The following is a 26,685-nucleotide window of genomic DNA, read 5'->3' as shown; positions in this document are numbered from 1 at the left end:
TTATCCCAATTAATATCTTATAGCAAGTTTCGTAGTTTAGGGAAGTTGGCTCTTTTGAAATTCGGTGTCTTTGTATTCCCCTTATGTTTTCTATTTGTGTGATTTATACTGAAGCTAATTGACCAGTGATCGCTATTTGCCCCGTATTTCCACATCCGTGATCAGGTCTGTATTGTTGGTAATCAGTAGGTCTAGTAACGCTTTGTTCCTAGTTGGTGCGTCTACCATCTGACCCATGAAATTGTCCTGCAAGACATTTAGGAACTGGCAAGCCTTAGACAAATGCGCAGTTCCTTCCGCCCAGTCTAGTTCTGGATAATTAAAATCCCCCATTATGATGACACTTCCCATCCTTGCCGCTAATCCAGTTTGTGCTAGGAGGTCCATCTCCTCCTCCTCCCTCAGGTTAGGGGGCCTATAGCATACTCCCAGTATTACTTTCCCCTTAGTTTCATCCCTTATGTTACTCATAAGGATTCCAACCTCCTCCCTAAGTCCCTTAGTGATGTCATCTCTCACATACACTTATTCGTGCATTATACATACATTATTCTTGATATACAGGCATACCCCTCCCCTTTTTACCCTCTCTATCCCTGCGATAAAGGGAATAACCTAGAATGGTTGCCAGCCAATCATGAGAGCTGTTGAACTGACTCTGAAATTCCCACAAAATCAAAAACCTCCTCGTACAACAGTATCTCTAGATCTCCCATCTTGTCCGCCAGGCTCCTGGCATTGGTGAACATGCCACGTAGTTTAGACCGGTCGCATACTGTCTTCTTATTGGGTGTCCCGAAGTTGCAAATAGGACTTGTTACTATACTTACCTCGGGTTTATGTGCTTTAGTCAACCTACCACTAATGTCCCCAATACTACCCTCTGGAATATATTCCGTGCTGACTATCTCTACCTCTGGACCCTCCCCCGTTGCCTAGTTTAAAAGCACCTCTAACTTTTCAGCCATCTTCACTCCCGGAAGATCTGTACCCTCCTCATTTAGGTGCAGTCTGTCCCGTCTATAGAACTGGTGACCGACTGAGAAGTCGGCCCAGTTCTCCAGGAACCCAAACCCCTCCTTTCTACACCAGCTCCTCAGCCACTTGTTTACTTCTCTAATCTCCCTCTGCCATTCTGGTGTGGCTCTAGGTACAGGTAGTATTTCTGAGAATACTACCTTGGAGGTCCTTTTCCCTTAATTTAGCTCCCAAGTTCCTAAAATCGTTCTTTAGGACACTCCATCTTCCACTGACTTTGTCATTGGTGCCAACATGCACCATGACAGACAGGTCTTCCCTAGCCCCTCCCAGTAATCTATCCACCAGATCAATATTAGATTTTAAGCTCTTACGAGCAGGGCCCTCTGATTCCTCTTGTGCCAAATTGTAATGTAACTGTAATGTCTGCCCTCATGTTCTAAAGAGCTGCACAAACTGTTGGCGCTATAAAAAACCTGTATAATAATAATGATATGCCGAACCCGAGCGCCAGGTAGACAGCATACAGTTTGGCGCTTCAGGTCTTTGTCACAGTTTGCCCTCTCTGTCTTTCTAACAACTGAGTCCCCTACCACCAGAATCTGTCTTTCCATTCCCTTCGCTCCCCCCCCCACTCTCACTGGAGGATTTCTTCCCCTGGCATCTAGGGGAGTCCCTCAGCTCTAGCAGTGCTGGTCCCTGACTGGTTTCACCAATGTCAACGGGGCGTACTTATTGGGATGTTCCAGCCCAAGATCGGCCTCCCTGGCACTGTCCCCTCTACCTTTCCTCTTTGCCTCCACCCGCCTCTGTGCTGGCCCCTGCCAGGTACTTTTCCAGCTCTCCTTTAGTATGGAGGGTCTTAGTGCTGACAGTTGCTTCCCTAGATTCGGAACCTGGGTTTCCAGGGAAACAATGTGCACAGCAGTATTTGCCCTCAATCTGATGATCAAGGAACACGCAAGATGTACACTGAGTTGCATCTCCACACACGCCGGGCATCGTACCTACTAATTTAATGAGGATTGGGGATTAATCACTGTCCAAATTAACTAACTAGCTTCCTGACACTAATACTCAACAATACACAGGTACTGAATAATACAATACACAGGTACTCACAGCCCACGTGTACTCACAGCCCACGTGCATTTGCAGCCCACGTGTACTCACAGTCCACGTGCACTCACAGCCCACGTGCACGCAGTCTATGTGCACTCGCAGGCCACGTGTACTTACAGTCCACATGCATTGACAGTCCACATGCATTTGCAGCCCACATGTACATACAGCCCACATGCACACACAGTCCACGTGCACTCGCAGTCCACATGCACTCTTAAGTTTTGAGATTGACCTATCTGCTAACACTGCCCCAACTATGTGTATTACTCAATCCTTTGAGGAGGGTCGCTGTGAGAAGTGGGTCCCTTAAGTGATTCCCACCAAACAGATAGAAGCAACAAAGTCTGATTGCAAACCCAATACTGTTGCGGAATACCTGGTGCCCCAGACGTGCAGGTTCTGGATATGGAGATCCCAAGACCCTGCCTAGGCTGTCCAAGTGTTAGATCGTCGATGTCTGTAGATGCAGGGATTTTTGTGTTAGGGTGGACTTCTACTTTAACAGATTCGGGAGAGCGTCATATCTAGTTGAGGCTTCTATAAACTGTACCATAAAATCCTTCTGCACTTGTCATTTTGTTTGTGCCATTACACAATAAATTTCAGATTAGTAAAAACCTTCTATAATTGCCACTGTCCTAGTCTGTGCATTCCTTTTTACATTTTTCTCTTTCCCACAGAAAGAGAGCAAAGCCAGGAATATTACCAACCAAACCAAACTTTGATTTGTTCAAGTATCAATTCTAAGCTCAGTTTTGCTTGCTAGGCTCTAGATTTAAACTGGTATTGGATTTTGCATACTGATTTACCATATGATTTTTTGTTGTACAATGTGTAGTTTTCCACATGTATTTGTAACAAAGGAACATCAACTGCCATAATCCTACCTTTATCCTCTCTAATTTCACCATTTATAAGTGTCTGTTATTTTATTTAGGGAGCAAACACAATGCAGCTTTGTAAAACGTAGGTGACAGAGTATGTAAAACTAACAGGAAGATGTCAATACTCGCTCAAGTGAGCATGCTGGAGAGGATGTCAAGAATATGCCTGACTGTTGTGCAATTTTCCACCAGGCTCCTTCAATTTTACATTTAAAGGATGTTAGGGGAGAGACAGCCGACAGGGTCACCCACTGAGGGGATTTTCATATGATCTACAGCCAGCTCAACTTCTACTTTTGCTGCACAGATTGCTCCGTCAAAAGAAGTTGAAAAGTAACAACAGTATCAAGGAGTAAAAAAAGTTGGGAGGGGGTGTCTCAGAAGAACAAAGACTGCTTATATGTCATTTTTGCCTTTAGTACCAATTTAAGGTAGGTGAAAACTGCTTGTTTTTAAAGTTGGGCAGCTCTGGACCTACATTAATGACATATCCAGTAATCAGGAATATGTTGCTAACAATCTTGCTTGGGCTTCCAGATCTCTCCGTTACTAATGTATAGCTGTGGATTATTAATGTAATTAGGTTACAAAAGTGTTCATGTTCGGATGTTGCTCCTTGCAAACATTTAAATATTTTTTTTTCTAAATTACTTCAGAAATGTCTCAGTTATTTGCAGGTTGTTTCGTTTTTAGTACTAGTGTAAAAATAATTCACGTTTGGAAAAAGGCATCTTTGGTGAATTAACTGTGACAGGCCACTAGGAACAGCACCTGTGCATTGTTCAGTGTCTCACTGCTGGCCCTTCTGCTTCTTGGACTCATTAAAGGAGGTTGAAGGAACTGTTAAGAGGCAAAGAAGCAATAGCTGTCTCAGCATAGAAAGTCTGCTTGGCAGTGTGACAGCGCCAAAGTCTTGCTTAAAGCGTTTGTTAACCCCCCAAAAAATGGCTCCTGCTCTTTTAAAGCATGTTATATGACACAGTGCTTGTCCTGTGTCATTCGGCCCCCTGTAACACCTAAAAAAACCTGGCTGATCCTGCCAGTTTCTCCCCACCCCTCTGTAAACTGACCACGGTGTATCATGGCTGCTGAGACCAGACACTGTGATCAGTTTACGTGCCTCTGTCATCAGCAGCCTGCTATCTGTTCTCCTCTCAGCTCCTGTGTCCTCCTCCCCCTCCCCCTCCCCTCTCTGACTGTGTGTGAGCCGCCCCTCCCCTGCCCCCTCCTGCTGCTCTCATAACACTAAACTATATACACCGTCAGCACTGCCACCGTCAGCACTGTCCCCCTCCGAGAATGATTTATAAATATAAATGCTGTAAATACCTCATTTAAGAGCCGAGACTGCGATCACATGACCAGCCAGCTCTCTCCTCCTCTCCTCCTCCCCACCTCCAGACTGACATCAGCAGAGGAATCTCAGCCCCACCTGCTGCATCACTCGGAGGAGAAAAGGAGAAAGCTGGCCAGTCATGTGATCGCAATCTCAGCAGTGAAATTATGTATTTGCAGCATTTATTTTTATAAATCATACACAGAGGGGTGTAACGAGCCCCTTTGCTCGCTCGGTTCCACTCTCCCGACACTCCTCTGCAGCTATTGAATCAGACTGCAGATCGCAACATCTGATTGCTCGGTCATCCAATGCTCCGGGATTAGAACTACAGCTCTGTGCCCTTCTAGTCCAATTGTGATAGCTCAGAACAAACACCAGGCAGGCTGTATGTAAGTTTAACCAGGAATATCTTTTATTGCAACATACAGGCTTTTATACACTCAAAGTGGAGGTGCAGACCTCCTGCTCATATTACTCTAACAATACAGCTGTAACCTAATTAACCTAATTAACATGAGCTAATTAACGAATCCCTTTAGACAACCTAGATGACTCAGACATGACCGTTAGGCCAGACTGGCCGTCTTGTAGTTCAGAAAATCCAATCAACATTATCACAATCAACATAGACTCTTCTTCACACAATAGCAGAGTTAATTAACACAAATAACAATGGGGATCTAATGACTCTTAGATCCCATAGTAGACTTATTTACAATACACATTTTAGCAGACAATAGACAGACAGGTGTTGGAATTTACATCAGCATCTCCTAACAGTATCTGTCCCAGCATTATGAATCAGCCACTATTCCAATATGGCAAATCCAGGGTCCCCAGAGTCTGTGTGTCCTGGGGGACCAGGACCCCAATCCACAATAATACCACCTCAAGGGTCCCCAGGCATACAGCTCACAAAGAGCACCGTTCCCCCAAATGCAAGGGCCCCCGATCGATCGGCAAGAGGCTAGCATACAGTCCCCTCCAAAAGTCTCTTTCCCAGCTAGGTCTGTCACAAGGGGGATACTACAATAGGAGGCAGTGCTGATGGTGTATACAGGAGAGAGTGGCTTAACAACCACTTTAATGCCAGGAAAAACATTTTGGCATTCAGCACAAAAACTCTCATCTGATAACACATGAGACTATAAGCAGACAAGTTAAAGTACAAGTAGCAATTTATGGGCTGTTACTCAGTACCCCTCAGGGCTGGATCTAGCCTGTTTGATGTGGGGGTGCAGTAAAATATCTCAAGAGGATGCAAGGTCAGTAGAGCAGTGTACAGGGGGTCAGCAGGGCAGAGGATAGGGTCAGCAGTTTTCAGGGCAGTGTACAGAGGCCGTTAGTTTGTAGGACAGTGTTCAAGGGTTTATCAGGGCAGTGTACAGGGGTTAGCAGGGCAGAGGACAGGGGCAGCAGGGCAGAGGATGACAGATCAGCAGGGGAGTGTACAGGAGTCAGTAGGGCAGTGTACAGGTGGTCATTAGGGCTGGGGGTAGGGGTCAGAAGGGCAGAGGATGGGAGGTCATTAAGGGAGTATACAAGAGTCAGTAGGGCAGAGGACAGAGGTCAGCAGGGCACAGCCGGTGCTACCACTAGGCGGATTAGGCAACCGCCTAGGGCGCCTGGCCGCTGGCTATTTTACTCCTGCACTGTTCTCCACAGATCCATGTCAAGCAGCGCCCCCGCCCTGGCTCTCCACTCTAATGTGTTTCCAGTCCAGACAGTAATCCCCCTCTGCTCTTCTATCATGATATCAGCCGAGCCAGCGAGTGTCACATGTCCAGCAACCCCCAAGGCGCTCTTTGATGTGTGAAGTTGGGGAGGTGTGGGCGGCCGGGCATCCATTGCTACATGGCAGTGAACAGCGAGGGGCTGGCCAAGGGCAGATAAGCCCGAGAGCCCGGGACTTGGGGGAAGTGCTCCACCGTGGCACCGCCTCCTCCTTGACCTCGCCCCCTGACCCCGCTTCCCCAGGAGGCAAGCGGGCGCATCGTACCCCGTGCTTCCTGAGCATGGACTGCTCCAAGTTCCTCTCCGCACTCTGATGTAAGGCCCAAAGCTGGAGAACAGGCTCGCCACTCACTGGGGGCACAGAGCTGTCACAGAGGACAGGCAGGGGGTGAAGGCTGCTGTGGTAGCCGCTGGAATTAGACGGATCAAAGCAGGAGACTGGAATCATGGTATGGAAGGTATTGTCTGTCAGACACACCTGCAGACAGAGGTGGGACTGCAGGAACAGGGCTAGGGGTCTCTCATCTCCCCCCAACACCCCTTCCCTCTCTCTAAGCCCCCCTTCCTCCTCTCTTAGGCCCCTTCCCTTCTCTCTCAGCCCCCCTCTCTCTAAGCCTCCCTCCCTTCTCTCTCAGCCCCCTCCCTTCCCTCTCAGCCCTCCCCCCTCTCAGCCCCCTCCCTTCTCTCTCAGCCCCCCTCTCTCTAAGCCCCCCTCCCTTCTCTCTCAGGCCCCCTCTCTCTTAGCCGCCCCCTCTCTCAGCCCCCTCCCTTCCCTCTCAGCCCCCTCTCTCTAAGCCCCCCTCCCTTCTCTCTCAGCCCCCCTCCCTCCTCTCTCAGCCCCCCTCCCTCCTCTCTCAGCCCCCCTCTCTCTAAGCCTCCCTCCCTTCTCTCTCAGCCCCCCTCCCTTCTCTCTCAGCTCCACCTCTCTCTAAGCCCACCTCACTTCTCCCTCAGCCCACCTCTCTCCAAGCCCCCTCCCTTCTCTCTCAGCCCCCCTCTCTCTAAGCCCCCCTCCCTTCTCTCTCAGCCCTCCCCCTCTCTCTAAGCCCCACTCCCTTCTTTCTCAGCCCCCTCTCTCTAAGCCCCCTCCCCTCTATCAGCCCCTCTCACCCCCCTCTGTCTTCCCCTCCTCTCAGCCCTCCCCCCTTGATCAGCTCCCCTCCCTTTCTCTCTCAGCCACCCCCCCTCTCTTAGCCATCCCTATACTCTCAGCCCCCCTCTCTCTCTCAGCCATCCCCCCTCTCTCTAAGCCCCCTCCTTACTCACCCACCCGTCTCTCTCAGCCACACCCCTCTCTCAGCCCTCCCTATTCTCTCAGCCCCCTCCCTTCTCTCCTAGCCCTCTCTTTTTTCTCAGCCGCCCTCTCTCAGCCCACCTTTTTCTCTCAGTCCCCCTTTCTCTAAGCCCCCTCTTTTCTCTCTCAGCCCTACCTATTCTCTCAGCCCACCCGTCTCTATCAGCCCACCTTCTCTATCAGCCCCACTCTCTTAACCCCCCTCTCTCTCAGCCCTCCCTCCTACCTCTCTCTCTCAGCCCACCCGTCACTCTCAGCCCACCCATCTCTCTCAGCCCCCCTCTCTTAGCCCTCCTGTCCATTCTTAGCCAGCCCTCCCTCTCTCAGCCCCCACTCTCTCAACCCCCCTTCTCTCACAGCCTCCCTCTCTCCCTGTCAGCCCTCCCTCCTACCCCCCTCTTTCAGCCCCCTCTCAGCCCCCCTCTCCCCTCCTCCCAATTAGCTGGTCTTGCCTAGGGCACAAAATAGGCTAGCACCAGCCCTGGTCAGGTAGGTAAGTGTATGTGTCAAGTCACATGTGTTACATGGGCAAAGGGGGTGGAGTCTGGGGCAGAGCCAAAGTGGGGGGCGGCAAAATGAGGTTTCTCATAGGGTGTCAAAAATCCTTGCACCAGCAGGGTGGAGAACAAGTGTTATTAGGGCAGCAGACATGAGTCAGTAAGGCAGTGTACAAGGGTCCGCAGGGCAGGGTACAGGGTGTTAGCATAAAAGAGGACAGGGTCACTGCTGACACAGCAATCAGCAGAGCTCCTCCTTCCATGCCCGCACTGCACACAGCCTCGGCACTCACCAGATTTTTTCCCCATACAGGACATAGCTGAGATTGGATCCCCTTACAGACACAGGGTCTATGTGCACAATGTAGCTGACAAACTGTGCCCCACATGTGTAATTATTTTATCTCAGCATAAATCCCTCCCCCTAAAAAAAAAAAACAGCACTCATCAGCACACTTACCCTTTAAAGCATACATTCCCTCTGCAAGACAAAATTCACTCCAAACAAAAATTCAAACCCCCCCCCCCTTCCAGCCCACCAAATCCCCCTTCCCAGCACAAATATTTGCCCTCCAATCCTTAGCTCATTTCCCCCCTCCCCCAATTCCCCTCTCCTAGCACGAATCTCCCCCACCTCAAAAAATTAACCCTCCTAACACACATCCTCTTTCCCCCAAATCCCCCCACCCGCCCCTTGCTCAAATACCCCCAAATCCCACTTCCTAGCATAAATCCCCCCATTCCCCCCTCCTAGCTCAAATCCCCCTCTTAGCCCAATTTCCCCTTCCAACACAAATCCTAACTCCAAATCTCCCCTCCTTGCATACATATCCACCAATTCCCCCTCCTAGCTCAAAACCTCCCTCCCCAAATCCCCCTCTTAGCCTCATAACCCCCCCACAATTAACTGTCCCGGCACAAATAGCTCTACATCTAAAATGTACGGAAGGGAAATCTCTAAAGAGCATGGAGGAGGTGGATGGTGCTGTGCTCTCCCCCTCCTGTTAGAACATCGATCCTCAATACAGCAGATGGTACAGGATCGCTCTCAGATCGGACTATACAGAGCTTGATTACCCATCCCTTATCTTCTCCAAACACTTCTTGCCTCCTGGCAGAAGGGGCCGGGTTCAGTCTGTGCATAGTCTGAACTGAGAGTGATCCCATGTCATCTGTAGTATAGAGGATCGCTGCTCTGACAGGAGTGGGGAAAGCACAGCTCGCATTTCTTCCTTGCTCTCTGTTGCTGTAATTTCTCCTGTTGGAACTTTTACTAAACTGTTCACTTTGGTAATTCACTGCGCCAGGTTGTCCCCCCACATGTCCCAGCTGGGAGTTTAGGGATGGCAGGCAGGCAGGCCAGGCATAATATCCATGGGAGGGTCTAACTTATGGGGGGGGGCAATTTCAAAGTATTCATGAGATGGTATCCCCTTTATCACAAGGATAGAGGGTAAAAAAGGGGGAGGGGGATGCCTATATATCAAGAATAATGTACAAGTGAATGTGAGAGATGACATCAATAAGGGAGCTAGGTAGGAGGTGGAATCCTTATGGGTAGAGCTCCAAAGGGATGAAGCTAAAGGGAAAATAAAACTGGGAGTATGCTATAGGCCCCTAACCTGAGGGAGGCAGGGGAGACGGACCTTCTATCACAATTTGGATTAGCAGCAAGGATGGGAAGTGTTATCATAATGGGGGATTTTAATTATCCAGACATAGACTGAGTGGAGGGAACCACGGATGTGGAAATATGGGGCAATTTAGGAAACAGCGATCACAGGTCATTTGGCTTCAGTATAAATCACACAAATAGGAAACACAAGGGGAACACAAAGACACTGAATTTCAAAAGAGCCAAATTCCCTAAACTACGAACCTTGGTATTAGATATATAGGGGGCGCTAGTGGTTAGCTAATACATATACTATTTTAGTGCAACAGTTGCACTAAAATAGTATATATTAGCTAACCACTAGCGCCCCCTATATATCTAATACCATCTGATCATTTGCATGCTCAAGTTGGGGAGCAGCTTGTTTATTTTGGCTTAGGGTCCACTATATAAAGTAATGTGTATTTTTTGATGTCTAATTTTATGATTTTTGTTATTAATCACTCTCATTTGGCGCGGAGTCAGTTGTTCTCACTATACTACGAACCTTGCTGGAAGATATTATTTGGGATAAAATCTTAAAAACAAAGAACACGGAGGAGAGATGGGTTTGCTTTAAGAGCATATTAAATAAGGGCATAAGCCAGTGCATCCTATTGGGAAATAAATTTCAAAGAGCGAACAAAAGTCCTGGATGGCTTAACTCCAATGTAAAAATGCATATAAACGCAAAGGAGAAGGCCTTCAAAAAATACAAGGCTGAGGGATCATCATCAACATTCAGACTTTACAAAGAATGCAACAAGATATGTAAGGGTGCAATTAGGGCGGCTAAGATGGAACATGAAAGACATATAGCGGAAGAGAGAAAAAAAAAATCCCAAGAAATTCTTTAAGTATATATACAGTAAAAAAGGGAGGACAGACCATATTGGCCCCATAAAGAATGCGGAAGGACATCTGGTTACAAAGGATGGTGAGATGGCAAAGGTATTGGATTTATTCTTCTCAGTCTTCACAAGGGAATCAGGGGGCTTTAGTAACCAAACAGGCAGTGTTTGTCCTCATGACATCACAGGAAGCACCCTCATGGCTAACAGAGGACAGAATTAGAAAAAGACTTGGAAAACTTAACATTTATAAATCAACGGGACCAGATTGCTTGCACCTGAGGGTACATAGGGAACTCAGTCAAGTAATTGCCAGACCGTTGTTCCTAATTTTTATTGACAGTCTACTGACTGGAATGGTACCAGCTGATTGGAGAAAAGCCAATGTAGCACCAATATTTAAAAAGGGCCAAAATACACCCCTTGGAATTACATTCAGTTAGCCTAACATCAATAGTATGCAAGCTCTTGGAGGGGATGATAAGGGACTATATACAAGATTTTAGTAATGAAAATGGTATCGTTAGCAGTAACCAGCATGGATTCATGAAGAATCGTTCTTGCCAAACCAATCTATTAACCTTCTATGAGGAGGTGAGCTGCCATCTAGATAAAGGAAGGCCCGTAGACATGGTGTATCTGGATTTTGCAAAAACATTTGACACAGTTCCTGATAAACGTTTACTGTACAAAGTGAGGTCCGTTGGCATGGACCATAGGGTGAGTACATGGATTGAAAACCGGCTACAAGGGCGAGTTCAGAGGGTAGTGATAAATGGGGAGTACTCGAAATGGTCAGGGGTGGAAACTGGGGTCCCCCAGGGTTCTGTCCTGGGACCAATCCTATTTAATTTGTTCATAAACGACCTGCAGTATGGGGTAAACAGTTCAATCTCTATATTTACGGCAGACACTAAGCTAAGCAGGGCAATAACTTCTCAGCAGGATGTGGAAACTTTGCAAGAAGATCTGAACAAATGACTTGGGTCGGCAACTACATGGAAAATGAGGATTATTGTAGAAAAATGTAAAATAATACATTTGGGTGGCAAAAATATGAATGCAATCTACTCACTAGGGGGTTGAACCTCTGGGGGAATCTAGGATGGAGAAAAGACCTGGGGCAGTGGCGTACCAAGGTGGGGGGGGTGGACCGCCCCGAGGACACACATTGAGGGGGTGTCAGGCACTGCCCAGGGACCCCAGGTACATCTGGGACCCCTGCACTTTTCCTGTCATTGCAGCTTTGTAAAAATGTTCGATTGGATCAACAGAGAGCCCAGCGGTGTGGGGGAGGCTGTCTGTAACTCTCCCTGTCATCTCATCAAGTTAGGTTGTCCCTCGGAGATGTTCACAATCTCCTGAGGCAGCCGGATGTGGTGGACGGGTTAGGGTGTGGCTGCCTCCTCCACTCCTCCTACAAACTCCTCCCCTCTGGCTGACCCCCTCCCACAGCTAAAGAACAAAGAGGAGGAGATACCAAACACCACAGCAGCCCGGGAATCTTCTGACATGCTGTAAGTGATTGAGCAATGCACACTGTCACTACATGCAGACCTAATCTGGCACTATATACCACCCTGACCTGGCACTATATACCACCATAACTTGGCACTATATACCACCCTGACCTGGCAACCTGGCACTATATCACCTAACCTGCCAGTATACTACCCTAATGTCACTTGACATTGACGTGTGGTGCGCTGCCTGCCCGCTTGAGGGGGTGCCAGATATAGGATCCGTTCCAGGTGCCAAATGCTCTAGGTACACCCCTGCCTGGGGGTCCTAGTAGATGATAGGCTCAGTAATGGCATGCAATGCCAAGCTGCTGCTAACAAAGCAAACAGAATATTGGCATGCATTAAAAAGGGGATTACCTCCAGGGATAAAGCGATAATTCTCCCACTCTACAAGACTCTGGTCCGGTCTCACCTGGAGTATGCTGTCCATTTCTGGGCACCAGTCCTCAGGAAGGATGTACTGGAAATGGAGCGAATACAAAGAATGGAAACAAAGCTAATAAAGGGTCTGGAGGATATTAGTTATGAGAAAAGGTTGTGAGGAACTGAACTTATTCTCTCTGGAGAAGAGACGCTTGAGAGGTGATATGATTTCAATTTACAAATACCATACTGGTGACCCCACAATGGGGATAAAACTTTTTCGAGGGAGTTTAATAAGACACGTGGCCACACATTAAAATGATAAGAAAAGAGGTTTAACCTTAAACTGTGTAGAGGATTCTTTACTTTGAGAGCGGCAAGGATGTGGAATTCCCTTCCACAGGCGGTGGTTTCAGTCGGGGGCATTGATGGTTTCAAAAAACTATTAGATAAGCACCTGAACGACCGCAACATACAGGGATATACAATGTAATACTGAAATATAATCACACACATAGGTTGGACTTGATGGACGTGTGTCTTTTTTCAACCTCACCTACTATATAACTATATGTATCTAGTTCCACACCGCCTTTCAAAATTATACCCAAAAATCTCCTTTGTGCTGTAGGGGATGTGATCATATGGGTACTGTGTATCATATTTAGTGGCAGTCCCCCAAGATAAGGGGATTTTGGAATGAAACGTTTGCTTTCATATGAAGGGTTACTTCTAAACAGCAGTCTTCGCAAATTGCATTATTTGATGAACCTGTAGCTGCCATTCTTCACACTCAATTGATATTTTTTATGCTATTAGCAGCCAAAATCACAATCGCTAGAAGGCTACAAAGGCTAAAAGGCTACAGTGTGCCTATTCCATGCTAAGCAAAACAATTCCTGAAATATGGTACATAAAGATTGCTAGCATTGTGAACGATATTGAGAAGCATTTTGGAAGGTATGGGATTCCTGGGCCCAATATGAACTTGCTACCAATTTCTAGATAGGCATGCTCATATATTGAGTAGGGCTTCCGGGTCTTGTGCAGTGGTTCTTCTTTTTCTTTATTCTTCTTCTTTTTCTATCTTTTGGCTCTTTTCCAGTATGTCTGAGTTATTACCACTGTGACGGCTAATTCTGCTTTTTGAGAATGATGGTGCATTATTCTGTTGAATTGCATTATGGTTCCATGTCTGTTGTGTGATGGTGTTTTCCTTTATTATTATGTATAGATAACAACATGGTTTCTAGTCCCTGACATGTTTTCATGATAGCTATACTTCTGTGAATTTGCAAATGTCAGTTTCCTGCATATTTCTTTTATGTTTATACTTAGAAATTGTTAATAAACAAGATTGACGTAAAATACATTAGCATGTATCCATAACATAATGATAAAATAATTATAAAAGGTAATAATAAAATAATGACACCTGTATTAATTTTTAGCTTTAAAAATTATCTTTATGACACAAGCATCATTACATTGATTCCATTTGAATATATCACACAGAAAACAATGGTTTTCTGGGTATCCCACACTCCCTCAAAGCTGTCAGCTGCAGGGCAGAGCGATGCTAAAAAAAATGCAACACAGCTGCATTTTTCCACACCGCTTAATTTTAATCTGCTGGTAGTGTGAGCCTACCCTAAGGAAAAACTTAAAGCAGAATTCCAGTCAAAAATCAAAATCTACCCTTCATTTATTTGATAAAAAAAAAAATTAACATCTGTATTATGCAAAGAGAAAATTGCTGAATGTCTGAGAATCATCAGCATCATATCCCTTGATTGAAAATTACATAAAAAAGAACCAAGATATGGAATTTTTAAGGTGCGAAAACACAAAAACACATAATATATTAAAAAATATATACAAATTTTATTTGAAACATTTAAAAATCAAAATTTGTTGTCAGAAATAACCATTCAATACATGGAACAGATGCAACTGATTGGATCTCAACGTGTTTTTCCATGATGGCTTCCTCATGAGAACTTTTATCAGGCACTGCATGTATGATCACTATACATTGAAAATAACAAATCTTAGACAAAATAATACAAAAAATATAATCTAATTATAACAAACATTATATTACAATATTAGACCAATTTCTCAAGTGTGCAAAGGCCTGTGCATTATTTCATAGGTCTCCATTACCTGGATGTTGATAAGTATTTTTCAATAAAATCCAATAGATGTTTGGCTCCAAAACCATAGGGATAGACCAAAATGGATATTTAGTGAAATCACAGAGAGAGGCACAAAGATGCCCCCTATTGGCCCATCTGAAAGGGAAACTGGAAGTATAAGTGGTCCATATAAGACTTTTAAACCATCAACAGAAATAAAATAGTTGTTGTCTGCCTACCTGTAAAAACAGTGGGCAGCAATAAATCCTAGTTGAAAGGTAACAAATCCAAAAATGTTCCAATTGTTTTCCTGTTCCACAATAAGAGAGGGAGCCAGGGATAGTTTTCAACAAAACTCAAGGTTCAAAAGAACCACTGTGGACCTAGATCAAAAAATGGCATATGAGCTACTTATAACTACTAAAAACTTTCCATTGACTTCCATGAGAATCACCTTTTCAGTCAAAAAGTGGCTTACCTTGTAAGATACCATGCAAAATATTCCTCTACCTCTTCTGTACAAAGCCACGGCTAATTTGCCATGGACTGGCGAGCTTTTATACCCCTCCACCTTCACCAGCATCCAATGGCGCAGTGGCGGTGAAGACGGCAAGAAAAGGCAAGTGTGCATGCCCGAGCGGCACTGTAGATGACATCAAGCATCATTTGACGCAAAATGTCCCGCGTCATATGATGCGGACCAGGCGCCATGCTGGAGGGGCGTGGCTGTGGAAGATAGCAATCTCCCCTGAATGAGACATCACTGCACGAACGATCACAAAGACTATCCGGACAGCGACATCTCACTATAGGGACCAGGCAAGAAACACCGCCAAATGGCGCCGCGCTACCCTGGCAAGCCATACAGGATTCCCGATCCAATTGTAATTGTAGTCCCATCAAGGGCTTTATCTAATGTGTGCCAGGGGAGTTTTTTCCCCCACTTGAGAGAACGTCTCTAAATTTAAAATCAGGTAAGTTATGGTGATTAAAGGAGCCTAAAATAAAAAAAATTAAAAAAATGGATTTGTGTGAAGATATTGATACTAACATGTCCAATTCCATTAAGGATTTCTATTGGAGACAAGGCAACAATGCAACAAGCATAACTGTGCACACCAAAGTTTCACACAAATATTTCTTTCCATTACAAAAATAAGTAAATGAAAACAGCTATAAATTTATTGAGAATAACCTCAATTAAGGCCACTTCATGGAAAACCATGAAGTATTAGAAAGGGCTTGAAGCTAATGGATTCATTCATACCCGGATGACTGGTAGCTGTCAGGGTGTGAATCAATCTAGTTTTGCGCTGCAAAAGAATTCTATCCACATCACCCCCTCTTTCATGTTCTGGTATATACTCCAAAGCAAAAATTTGTCAATCAGTAGGGGTTGTATGCTACATGGAGTGTGAGTGTAAAGCATTCTATGTTGGTAAGACCAAAAGGCCTTTTTTTTCATCGAATAAGGGACCATGTTTCCCTTGTGTCGAAGAAGAAAATGGAAACCCCAATTAGCAGGCATATGGGTTTATATCACTCCTTTCAAATGTCAAAGATTACACTTTTTGCTTTGGAGTACCTTGATACAAAGGCAGCATCAATGAACAGGTCTGCAGCCCCAGAGTCCATTAGAGCCTGTATCTCGACGGATGACTCAGCCCAAGAAAGGGTAACCAAAACCAGGGGCTTATCCTTCCGGATAACTGGGGACGAAACAACGCCACCTAAGGTCTGTCCATGACAGGAACTCAAGGTTCGAGGTTCCCTGGACAGATTAAGACTTCAAAAAGTGACCTGCCTGGCCACAATAAAGGCACAATCTCTCCCTCCTCCTAATGGTTCTCTCATCCGCAGAGAGACGTGTGAAGCCCAAGTGCATGGGTTCATCTTCACTGACCGACTCAGTACCAGGAGGCATGGGAGGTGAGGGAGGCGAGAGTGGGACTGCAAAGCTCGGAGACAAATGTACAGGAGGCTTCCGCAAGCGCTTCTTAAAAGAGGGTCTTTCTCTGAGTCTAGAATAAATGAGGATGGCAAACGTGATCATCTTCTCCAGCTCAGTGGGTATATCTCGGGCTGCTATCTCATCCTTGATGGTATCCAAGAGACTATGAGAAAAAACAGCCAGGAGGACCTCATTGTTCCACGCAACCTCTGATGCCAGAGTATGGAATTCAATGGCGTAATCGGCAACAGTTCTTGTACTCTGTTTGATGGACATGAGGCACTTGGCAACAGAAGCAGAGCATGCGGGAATCTCAAATACCCTTTTAAAAGAAGCCACAAACTCAGGGTAACTCAAGACAACAGGTCTTTGCATCTCCCATAGAGGGTTTGCCCAGGCCAAGGCTCTCTCAGAAAGCAAAGATATCATGAAACCTACTTTGCTTCTATCCGTGGGAAACACCTGGGGCAGCATCTCAAAGTATATCTCAACCTGGTTGCGAAAACCTCTGCATTGGACTGGATCGCCCCCAAATCGCCGGGGAAGCGGAGCAGAACCAGACATACCTCTTATAGAGGTAATACTCGAGGCGGGTGCCTGCACAGAGACTGAGGCAGCAGCAGGGACGGCCGTGTGACTCAGGAGCATTTGTAACACCATGGCAAACTGATCCATGCGGTGCTCATCCAATCTGGAAAAAATATTACCAACAAGTGGATTGACATCTTCTGAATTCATGGCCTTCGTCTACTATCAGAAACCATGAATCAGACCAAGACAGAAGTACAGTTAAATCACATGTGTTTAATAATAATAGAAAAAGGTAAACAGAGTAAACGTAGTCAAAACATAGCCAGGGTTCAGGAACCGGAATGGATAGTCAGACAAGCCAAACCGTCAGGGAGCAAGAGAACAGCGTAGTAGAGCAGCAAGCAGGATCTGGAGCCAGAAGGAATGTCAGCCAAGCAAGTCTTTAACAGGAACACAGGAGAGCGTCTCTAGAGATGTGACCAAGGCGAAGGCAGAGATCATCTGGACTGTACGGCTTAAGTAGGCAGGACTGACGAGCAGGATATCATTAACAGATGAGTAACTGTGGAGAGATAGGAGCTGGCAATTAGTTGACAGCTGAGCGGCCAGCCCAGAGAAGGAAGGGCTGAGCCCAGCCCTGACACCTGTGAGGCAATCAGCTAAGCCAGGGAAGAGGTGTAGATTGAAAATAAGAGAGGTCCAAGAACAGAACCTTAGGGAACCCTGACGGAGAAGGGAAGAGGAGAGGAGGAAGTAGAATTGTAAGTGACACTGAAGGTGCATTTGGATAGGTAGGATGAGAGCCACCGAAAAGCACAGTCATGGAGACCGAGGGAGTAACATTTTTTGAGAAGGAGGGGCTGGTCAACCATATCAAAAGGTAGCCAAAAGGTCATCACCATTGTAATCACCATTACTTACCTGATTTTATATTTAGAGACATTCTCTCAAGTGTGGAAAAAAACTCCCCGTCACGCATTAGATAGAGCCATTGATGGAACTACAATTAGGGTATAGACTGGGATTAGGTGATCACACGGACGCCCGGGGCATCATCCTTGGTGAGCATCGGGAATCCATTTGGCGGTGTTCCTTGCCTGGTCCCTATAGTGAGAGGTCACTGTTCGGATGGTCTTTGTTATCGTTCGTTCAGTGATGTCTCATTCAGGGGTCTTCCACAGCCACGCTCTCTATGTTTCCAGCATGGCGCCTGGTCTGCATCATATCATGCGGGACGTTTTGCGTCAAATGACGCTTGACGTCATCTCGGGCGCGGCTCAGGCATGCGCAATTGCCTTTTCTTGGCGTTCGCACCACCACCATTGGATGCTGGTGGTGGTGGATGGGGTATAAAAGTTCGACAGTCCACGGCAAATTAGCCGTTGCTCTGTACAGAATAGGTAGAGGAATCTTTAGCATGGTATCCTACAAGGTAAGCCGCTTTTTTGAAAGTGATTCTCATTGAAGTCAATAGAAAGTTTTTAGTAGTTATAAGTAGCTTATATGCCATTTTTTTTATCTAGGTCCACAGTGGTTCTTTTGAACCTTGAGTTTGAAACTATTCCTTGCTCCCTCTCCTATTGTGGAACAGGAAAACAATTGGGATATTTTTGGATTTGTTACCTTCCAACTAGGATTTATTGCTGCCCACTGTTTTTACAGGTAGGCAGAAAACAATTATTTTATTTATGTTGATGGTTTAGTCATATATGGACCACTTATACGTGCAATTTCCCTCTCAGATGGACCAATAGGGGGCGTCTTTGTGCCTCTCTCTGTGATTTCACCAAATATCCATTTTGGTCTATCCCTGTGGTTTTGGAGCTAAACATCTATTGGATTTTAATGAAAAATACTTATCAACATCCAGGTAATGGAGATCTATGAAATAATGCACAGGCCTTTGCACACTTGAGAAATTGGTCTAATATTGTGATATGTTTGTTATTATTAACTTATATTTTTGTATTAGTTTGTCTGAATTTTGTCATTTTCAATTTATAGTGATCATACATGCAGTGCCTGATAAAAGTTCTCCTGAGGAAGCCACCGTTATGGCGAAACATGTAGAGATCCAAACATTTGCATCTGTTCCATGTATTGTATGGTTATTTCTGACAACAAATGCTGATTTTAAATGTTTCTAATAAAATTTGTATATATTTTTTAATATATTATGTGTTTTCGTGTTTTGGTACCTTAAAAGTCCCATATCTTGGTTCTTTTTTATGTAATTTGTATTATGCACTTTTTGGAGTGCTCAATGGATAATTATAAACAACTGTATATTAAAAGTCATTCAACAACCCCCCTCGATGTGACCGACGTTTAACCACTTCAATACCAGGCACTTAGACACCTTCCCGCCCAGCCCAATTTTCACCTTTCAGCGCTGTTGCAATTTGAATGACAATTGCGCGGTCATGCTACACTGTACCCAAACAAATTTTTTATCATTTTGTTCCCACAAATAGAGCTTTCTTTTGGTGGTATTTGATCACCTCTGCGGTTTTTATTTTTTGCGCAACAAATAAAAAAAGACCGAAAATTTCGAAAAAAAACAAGTTTTTCTTTGTTTCTGTTAAATTTTTTTGTAAATAAGTACGCTTTCTCCTTCAATAATGGGCACTGATACGGCGGCACAGATGGGCACCGATGAGGTGGCACCAATGAGGTGGCACTGATGAGGTGGCATTAACGATCACTGGTGATGGGCACTGATAGGCGGCACTGATGGGCATTGATGGGCACTCATAGGTGGCACCGATGGGCACACATAGGCGGCACTGATGGGCACACATAGGTGGCATTGTTTGGTATATATGGGTGGTACTGATGGGTACGTATGTGTGGCACTGATGTGTGGCACAGATGGGCACTGATGGGCAATGACAGGTGGCACAGATGGGCAATGACAGGTGGCACTGATAGAGCATTGCTGGGCAGATCTGGGCATATCATGGACATAATAGTGCCAATCAGTGCCCATTTGTGGGCACTGATTGGCACAGATTGGGCACATGTGGATGGCCATGGGGTACATACCTGGCCATCCACGTTGCCCCTTCCCTGGTGGTCCTAGTGGCATCCCTGGTAGTCCAGTGGGGTGATCTGAGGGGGGGCTGCGCTGATAAACAATCAGCGCAGACCCCCCCTGCCAGGAGAGCCGCCGATCGGCTCTCCTCTACTTGCGTCTGTCAGACGCGAGTGAGGAAGAGCCGATCAACGGCTCTTCCTATTGACAGCGTGATCAGCCGTGATTGGACACGGCTGATCACGTGGTAAAGAGCCTCCGCCGGAGGCTTTTTACCAAGATCAGTGTAGCGGTGTGTCAGACTGACACACCGCTCCACCGATCGCCGCGATGCGCGCCCCCGGGGGCGCGCTGCGGCATGTTATCCTGCTGGACGTCATATGATGTCCAGTCAGGATAACACAACCACTTCCCGGACGTCAATCCGCTATAGGGCGGGCGGGCGTGAAGTGGTTAATCTGTGCAGCCAAATGTATCTGCTTAGTAACACTTCCTAGTCGTGTTGTTGGTCTCTGTTCTTTGTTGCCGGTGTTCTGACATATAGTGTCCTCCTATCAGATAGTGTCCGCCCCGTACTGCGCAGGCGCAGCGCCTGCGCAGTACGGAGCAGCAGGAGATGCCGAAAATGTCCGAAGTTGATCAGCTGACCATGGCGCTCGGGCACCTGTTAGCGATGGCTGTGTAAGAGGGCCCCTCGCGGGCTCGCTTCGCTCGCCACGCTTCGGGCACGGCCTCGCTGCGCTCGGCAACTATTTATTCTAACTCTATGTCCACTTGGATAGTAGGGAATGATCCTGGACATAGGGTAAGAATAAATGCGCAGGCGCCGTGTACAGCTGAGGATCAGCTGTTGAACTTCGGAGACTTTCGGCGTCTCGTTTGTCCTCCGTACTGCGCCTGCGCAGTACAGGGCGGACAGTTCTGGATAGGGGACTGTATTCGACAAGACACCGGCCAGTCTCACCTGGTCCGGCCGCATCCACCCAGCCCTGTTCTTTTCTGCCAGCCAGTCCCATCTTCCCCACTCTACCCCATCCATGATCCTTAGCTTTCCAATGTTCCTTTACGAGTGACTTCTCCTGAAAGTGACATTCCTAGCTCTTAGTGTATACGCCCACCGGCCACCATTTGTTTCAAGAAACAGGGAGATTGTAGTCACGTGACGGGCATACTTCAACCCAAAAAAGGTAGAAATAAAGAAATTTTTGTATTTTAGGGCATATCGATTACATTGTATTACAATATACACTCACCGGCCACTTAATTAGGTACGCCTTGCTAGTACCAGGTTGGACCTCCTTTTGCCTTCAGAACTGCCTTAATTCTTTGTGGCATAGATACAACAAGGTGTTAGAAACACTCCTCAGATATTTTGGTCAATATTGATACGATAGCATCACGCAGATGCTGCAGACTTGTCGTCTGCACACTCATGATACGAATCTCCCGCCCCACCACATCCCAAAGGTGCTCTATTGGATTGAAATCTGATGACTTTGGAGGCCAATGGAGTACAGTTTATGTTCACGAAACCAATTTGAGATGATTTGAGCTTTGTGACATGGTGCATTATCCTGCTGGAAATAGCCATCAGAAGATGTGTACACTGTAGCCATGAAGGGATGGACATAGTCAGCAACAATTCTCAGGTAGGCCATGGCCTTTAACTCTTTCACTGCCAGGTCCGTACGCCATATGGACCTACGGAAGTGCCTGCAGGTACGGACCTCATTCCTCCCTCTGCTATAAGCTCATGGTCACTTCAATGACCATAAAATTATAGCATAATTGTTTAGCAGACTCTGCTGAACAATTCTATAACTTTGATCAGTAGATTACAACCCGCTGATCAGTTTTTGCTGCCCCCCCACACACACACACATGCCGCCACTTCCCTGTCCCCAGCTACTCCACCTCCCACCGCTCCCTTCCACCTAAAACTACACCCCCCCACTTTCCTTTCCTATCCTCTTCACCCCCTCCGTCCCCCCAGCACTGATTACCCCCCCCCTCCACCCGATCCAACCCCCCCAACCTGATTCATCTCAGCTACCATCAATAGCCAGTATCCCTCCTCTTAACCAGCTTCAGGTGCTGCATGGGGCTTAGGGGGGATCCAGATGTGTCCCCCCCGCCAGCCTGATCCCCCCCCTGTACTGCCCCGCACCCGTTCCTTGTCTTCTCAGATCTGCATCCCCCCTTCCCCTCCCACCACCTGCAGCTTCTGCCTGCACTAAGCTCTGTCAAGCTGTCAGGCTGGGAAGCGCACAAGGGGGGGGAGTGGTGTGGGTGGGGGTGAAGTTGTGGATTGGGGGAGCTTGGTAAACATGAGTTTACCAAGCCCCCTCTGTGGTACAACCGCAAGTATTACTTATATATCAGGCTGTCATTTTATGAATAAATGAGGAATTTCCATACAATTTCCTTATTCATTCAAGTAAAGTGCTACAGAGAAAGGGACTATCTTCAGTCCCTTTCTCTGTCTCAAAAAAAAAAGGGGGGGGGGTCTGTTTAGATATGATATCTCACCAAAGACCCCTCCCCCCAAAAAAAAAATTTAAATGTAATTGTAAAAAAGTTTAAAAAGTAAAAAACATAGTAAGATCCAGTGGCGGCTGGTGCTAAACTTTTTTGGGGGGCGGTAAACAAACTCCCCCGGAACAACCGCACTCAGCCTCACCACAGTGATGGTTCCCCCCCCCCACACTCGCCCCTCCACGGCTTCCTCAGCTTCTCCCCCCGGCCAATCCGATCCATCCTGATTGGCCAGGAAGAAAATCCGGAAGACAATAGCGAATATTAATTCGCTATTGTCACAAGTGGGTGGGTTTGAGGTGCAATGCTCTGTGCCCTGAGCCCAACCTTTTTCAAGCCATCTAGAGCCTCAGGCTCTAATCATGTGGCTTAAAAAAAAAGGTATGAGTCCGGCACCCTGCAGGGGGGCGGTGCCCCTAATGGACAGGCCACTCCTGATAAGACCCCTTTCACATGGAGCGAACTCTGTCAAGCAGATCCTCCTGCTCAGCTGAGCAGGCAGATGACAGGTTCGCGTCCTCTCCGCTAATGCAGAGTGGACACGGACACAACCCGCTGTTTTCTATGGGGCGGTCGGATGGGAACAGACCGCCTGTCCATTTCCATTGGATGCCATCCGATCTGCTAGATGACTTGACTAACAAATTAAGGGCCGGTTCACACTGGTCCGACATGTGCTTCGATTTCCAGAGCACAAGTTGCATGACATGTCAAAATTAATAGTTCTCTATGACAGCTGTTTTAACTGGTCTGACTTGTGTTGGTCCCACTTTGAAAATGCTCCCTGCACTACTTTGGTCTGACTTGGGCATGATTTCATCCCATTGATTTAAATGGAAGTCGCATTCAAGTCACATCATCATCCTAATTGATCAGACTTATGGTATGCACTTGTGCTCTAAGGATCTTGAAGGGTAAACCCCCCCCGCCCAAAAAAATTAAAAAAATTAGGGGTGCCCCCCCCGGTCTGGTATGGATTTTTAGGGGAAGCCCCACGCAAAAAAAAAAAACGCATGGTCCCCTCTAAAATCCATGCCAGACCCTTATCTGAGCATGTAGCCTGGCAGGTCAGGAAAGGGGGGGGGGGAACGAGCAAGCACCCCCTCCTCCTGGACCATACCAGGCCACATGCCCTCAACATGGGGGGGGTGGGTGCTTTGGGGCAGGGGGGCTTATGACCTTAAAATGTTCTCCATTTGCTGCAGACTAGATCTATACTGTATTGTTATTACATTGCTGATGATATAAATTGTATGGCATTCTTCAAAAAGTAAGATTTCAAACTTCAAGATCATTCATATTAACCACTTGACCTCTGCGCTATAAACAAAAAAAGGCTGACAACTTTGGGGAAAAAAAACCCAATATTTTTATTTTCTGCTATAAAACACATACAATAAAAATGTTTTAAAAATCAAATTTCTTCATAAATTTAGGCCAATATGTATTCTGCTACATGTTTTTGGTAAAAAAAAATCCCAATAAGTGTATATTGATTGGTTTAGCTTATAGCGTCTACAAATCTGGGATATATTTATGGCATTTTTATTTATTTATTTTTATACTAGTAATGGCAGCGATTAGCTACTTATAGCGGGACTGGGATCTTGCGATGGACAACAGGACACTAAATGAAACTTTGCAGGAACCAGTGACACTAATACAGTGATCGGTACTAAAAATATGCACTGGCACTGGATAGGAGGATGTTAAACATCTAGAGTGATCAATGGGTTAACTGTGTGCCTAGTAAGTGTTTTTGTGTAAACAGTGTGGTGCTTTCACTAGGGGAAGAGATGGATTCTAGTCCCTGCTTTGCACAGAATGCTTTCCTTCCCCCTTGTCAGAACAGTGATCTGCCTTGTTTACATAGGCAGTTTCCCATTCTGTGTGTATTACTGACGATCAGCGGGTGCCGGAGGACATTGAGTGCCCGACACCCGCAGATTGACTTCTGCGTTGAATATTCACAGCAGAAGTGGCCCGGCGGTGGCGGCGTGCACGCCCCCTGCAGGCGGAAGTGCAGAAACACATATATGATTCTGCACAGGAGATCCGCCCTGTTGCAGTAAAACTGCTATGGGGCAGATGGAAAGAATAGGCTATAATTAATTACAATACAATGTGGAAATTAATATATGATTTTAAATTTTGACCATAGATACTCTTAAGTTTGGATAGAAAATGCCAACAAGGTATTGTATTTGTGTTTATAGCATCTGTAGCAAATCTTGGCCTTTTAATCATTAGGGAAAATTTTTAAATCCAGGCACATGTGATAGCAGTCATTAACATTTAGTAGGCATCCGCTATATTTAAACATTGAAGACTGGATACAGTGAGCAACTTTCAGTGAATGCAAATGAGCATTTTAATACAAAATCTTCATTTGCAGTGTGTCAAATATGTTCAATGTGAGAGAAGTGTGAATTAAAATAAGGGACAAAAATTACTGTTTCAGGTACCCATAAGTATCATGGTTCACCAACTGAAACTGGTGACTTTAACATTAGTCAAAATATAAATACAGCAATGTTGCTGATATGTGGATTTCCAATTGAAATTTTGACTCAAACATACCGTGTTTCCCTGAAAATAAGCCCGGGTATTATATTAATTTTGGCAACAAAAGACACAGTAGGGCTTATTTTCAGGGTAGGTCTTACCATGTAATGTGCTGTCTTCTCTCCCCCTCTCTCTCCCTGCCTGACACGAATCCCCAGTGGGAACTGAGTTAAAATGCTTGTAAAATCCTATAATCCACTCTATTACAGTAGTATATAATGTACAATGTGTGTGTTTCTGTAATATAATTGTGCCAAATACCTTCGTTATAGCACCGTTCTGCGCTTCTGTGACCCGCCGGGACTCTCTTCCCTGCATTTATTTTACAGAAACACACACATTGTACATTGTATACTACTGTAATAGAGTGGGTTATAGGATTTTACAAGGGCTTATTTTCTGGGTAGGGCTTATTTTCAGGGAAACGCGGCATATCTAGACAGCAGAAAATCAGTAAATGATCAGCTGAACAATTATTTATTAATAGTTGAAAAGGTCATTAAAAAAGCAGTGCTTAAATCTGCAATCTGAAGTATAATTACTTCACCTGTACAATAGTCCATTGGCAGTTACTGCATGCATAACTGTAACAACCTATTATATGTATAATAATTTTAAAATAATTAACTTTATAGGAGCACCGTGAAAGCTTTAAAAATATTCAATCAAAATTTCAGCGGGAGCTTGGAGAAAATCCTGGTGCTAGGCCTATTACGTATCCACGACCTGGAGCAAAGCCTGTTATACCAGCAAAGCCAAATATTCAGCTTGCAAATGACCGATTTTTCCAGAAGCCAGTACCTAAAGCTTTATCTTCTCCAGAATTAGCAAATTCACCCAAGAGTGACCCTTTCAAGACCGCAGGGAATCATCTACAATCACATCAAAGTTTCTCATTTCGAAGTAACTCTGCAAGCCATCAAGAAGCATCTCTCAAAAGGCCTTCATTGCCTGTTATTAAACCTTTACCTGTACCAAAGCCATCTGTGAACATTTCACATTATACAAATACTGCAAATATTCATGCTAATGCTGTAACAACTAATAAGGCAAAATTGGAAAAGTCCAGCCCCCCAAGGTTAAAAGTTTTGCCAAGTGAAACTGTTCTGGGACTCAAGCCAAGGAAACCAGCTCGACCTCCATTTGTAGACCTGGAGAAATTTACAAGATCAGACATCGACTCTGGTGATTATGTCACAATGAAAAGTTTTGCAGGTATTTATCAATTAAATATTACATTAATGGGCGTAATAGGGTCTGCCCTAGTACTTACAAATTAGTCAGTGAACCACAATTGCAAATAAGCAGATTATTCATTTTTATTACAAATATATACATGCATTTTTCAAATTATAAATTATTGCTTGGAATTCCTGAATTTCATTATTCCCCCTGAGATTAACCTGAAATATTCAAGCAAATAAAATTGTATTGGTTGCATCTGCAGTGGAGCAATTTCCCAAAATGCCTGTTCTCGAATCTTTCATCACAACACTAAAGATATGTAAAATAGGAACAGCTAAATTGTGCAAAGCCAAATTAAAATCAAATAATTGTAGCCCATATAAAGAAAATTATGTTTTTTCTATTGCTGTGGTCAGTGAGTTATAAAACAGTTTACAAATCTAAGTACAAGACTGACCCTAAACCAGTGTTTCTCAGCCTTTTTCGAGTCTGGGTGTCCTTGAA

At 45.4% G+C, this 26,685-nt stretch overlaps 1 protein-coding gene across 1 annotated transcript in view; it reads left to right on the top strand.

Annotated features, from left to right (window-relative positions):
• The window catches only part of LOC141105219 (FYN-binding protein 1-like), a 446,065-nt gene that overhangs the window by 83,433 nt on the left and 335,947 nt on the right, over positions 1–26,685 (top strand). The window contains exon 2 of the mRNA XM_073595110.1: positions 25,632–26,211. Within this exon, the coding sequence (XP_073451211.1) occupies positions 25,632–26,211 (580 nt within the window). The remainder of the gene's footprint in view (positions 1–25,631; positions 26,212–26,685) is intronic.

The sequence above is a fragment of the Aquarana catesbeiana genome, linkage group LG01 (assembly GCF_042186555.1).
Source record: "Aquarana catesbeiana isolate 2022-GZ linkage group LG01, ASM4218655v1, whole genome shotgun sequence".
NCBI classification, from domain to species: domain Eukaryota; kingdom Metazoa; phylum Chordata; class Amphibia; order Anura; family Ranidae; genus Aquarana; species Aquarana catesbeiana.
Note: the sequence above shows the minus strand (reverse complement) of the source record. Positions and strands in the feature narration are given on the sequence as shown.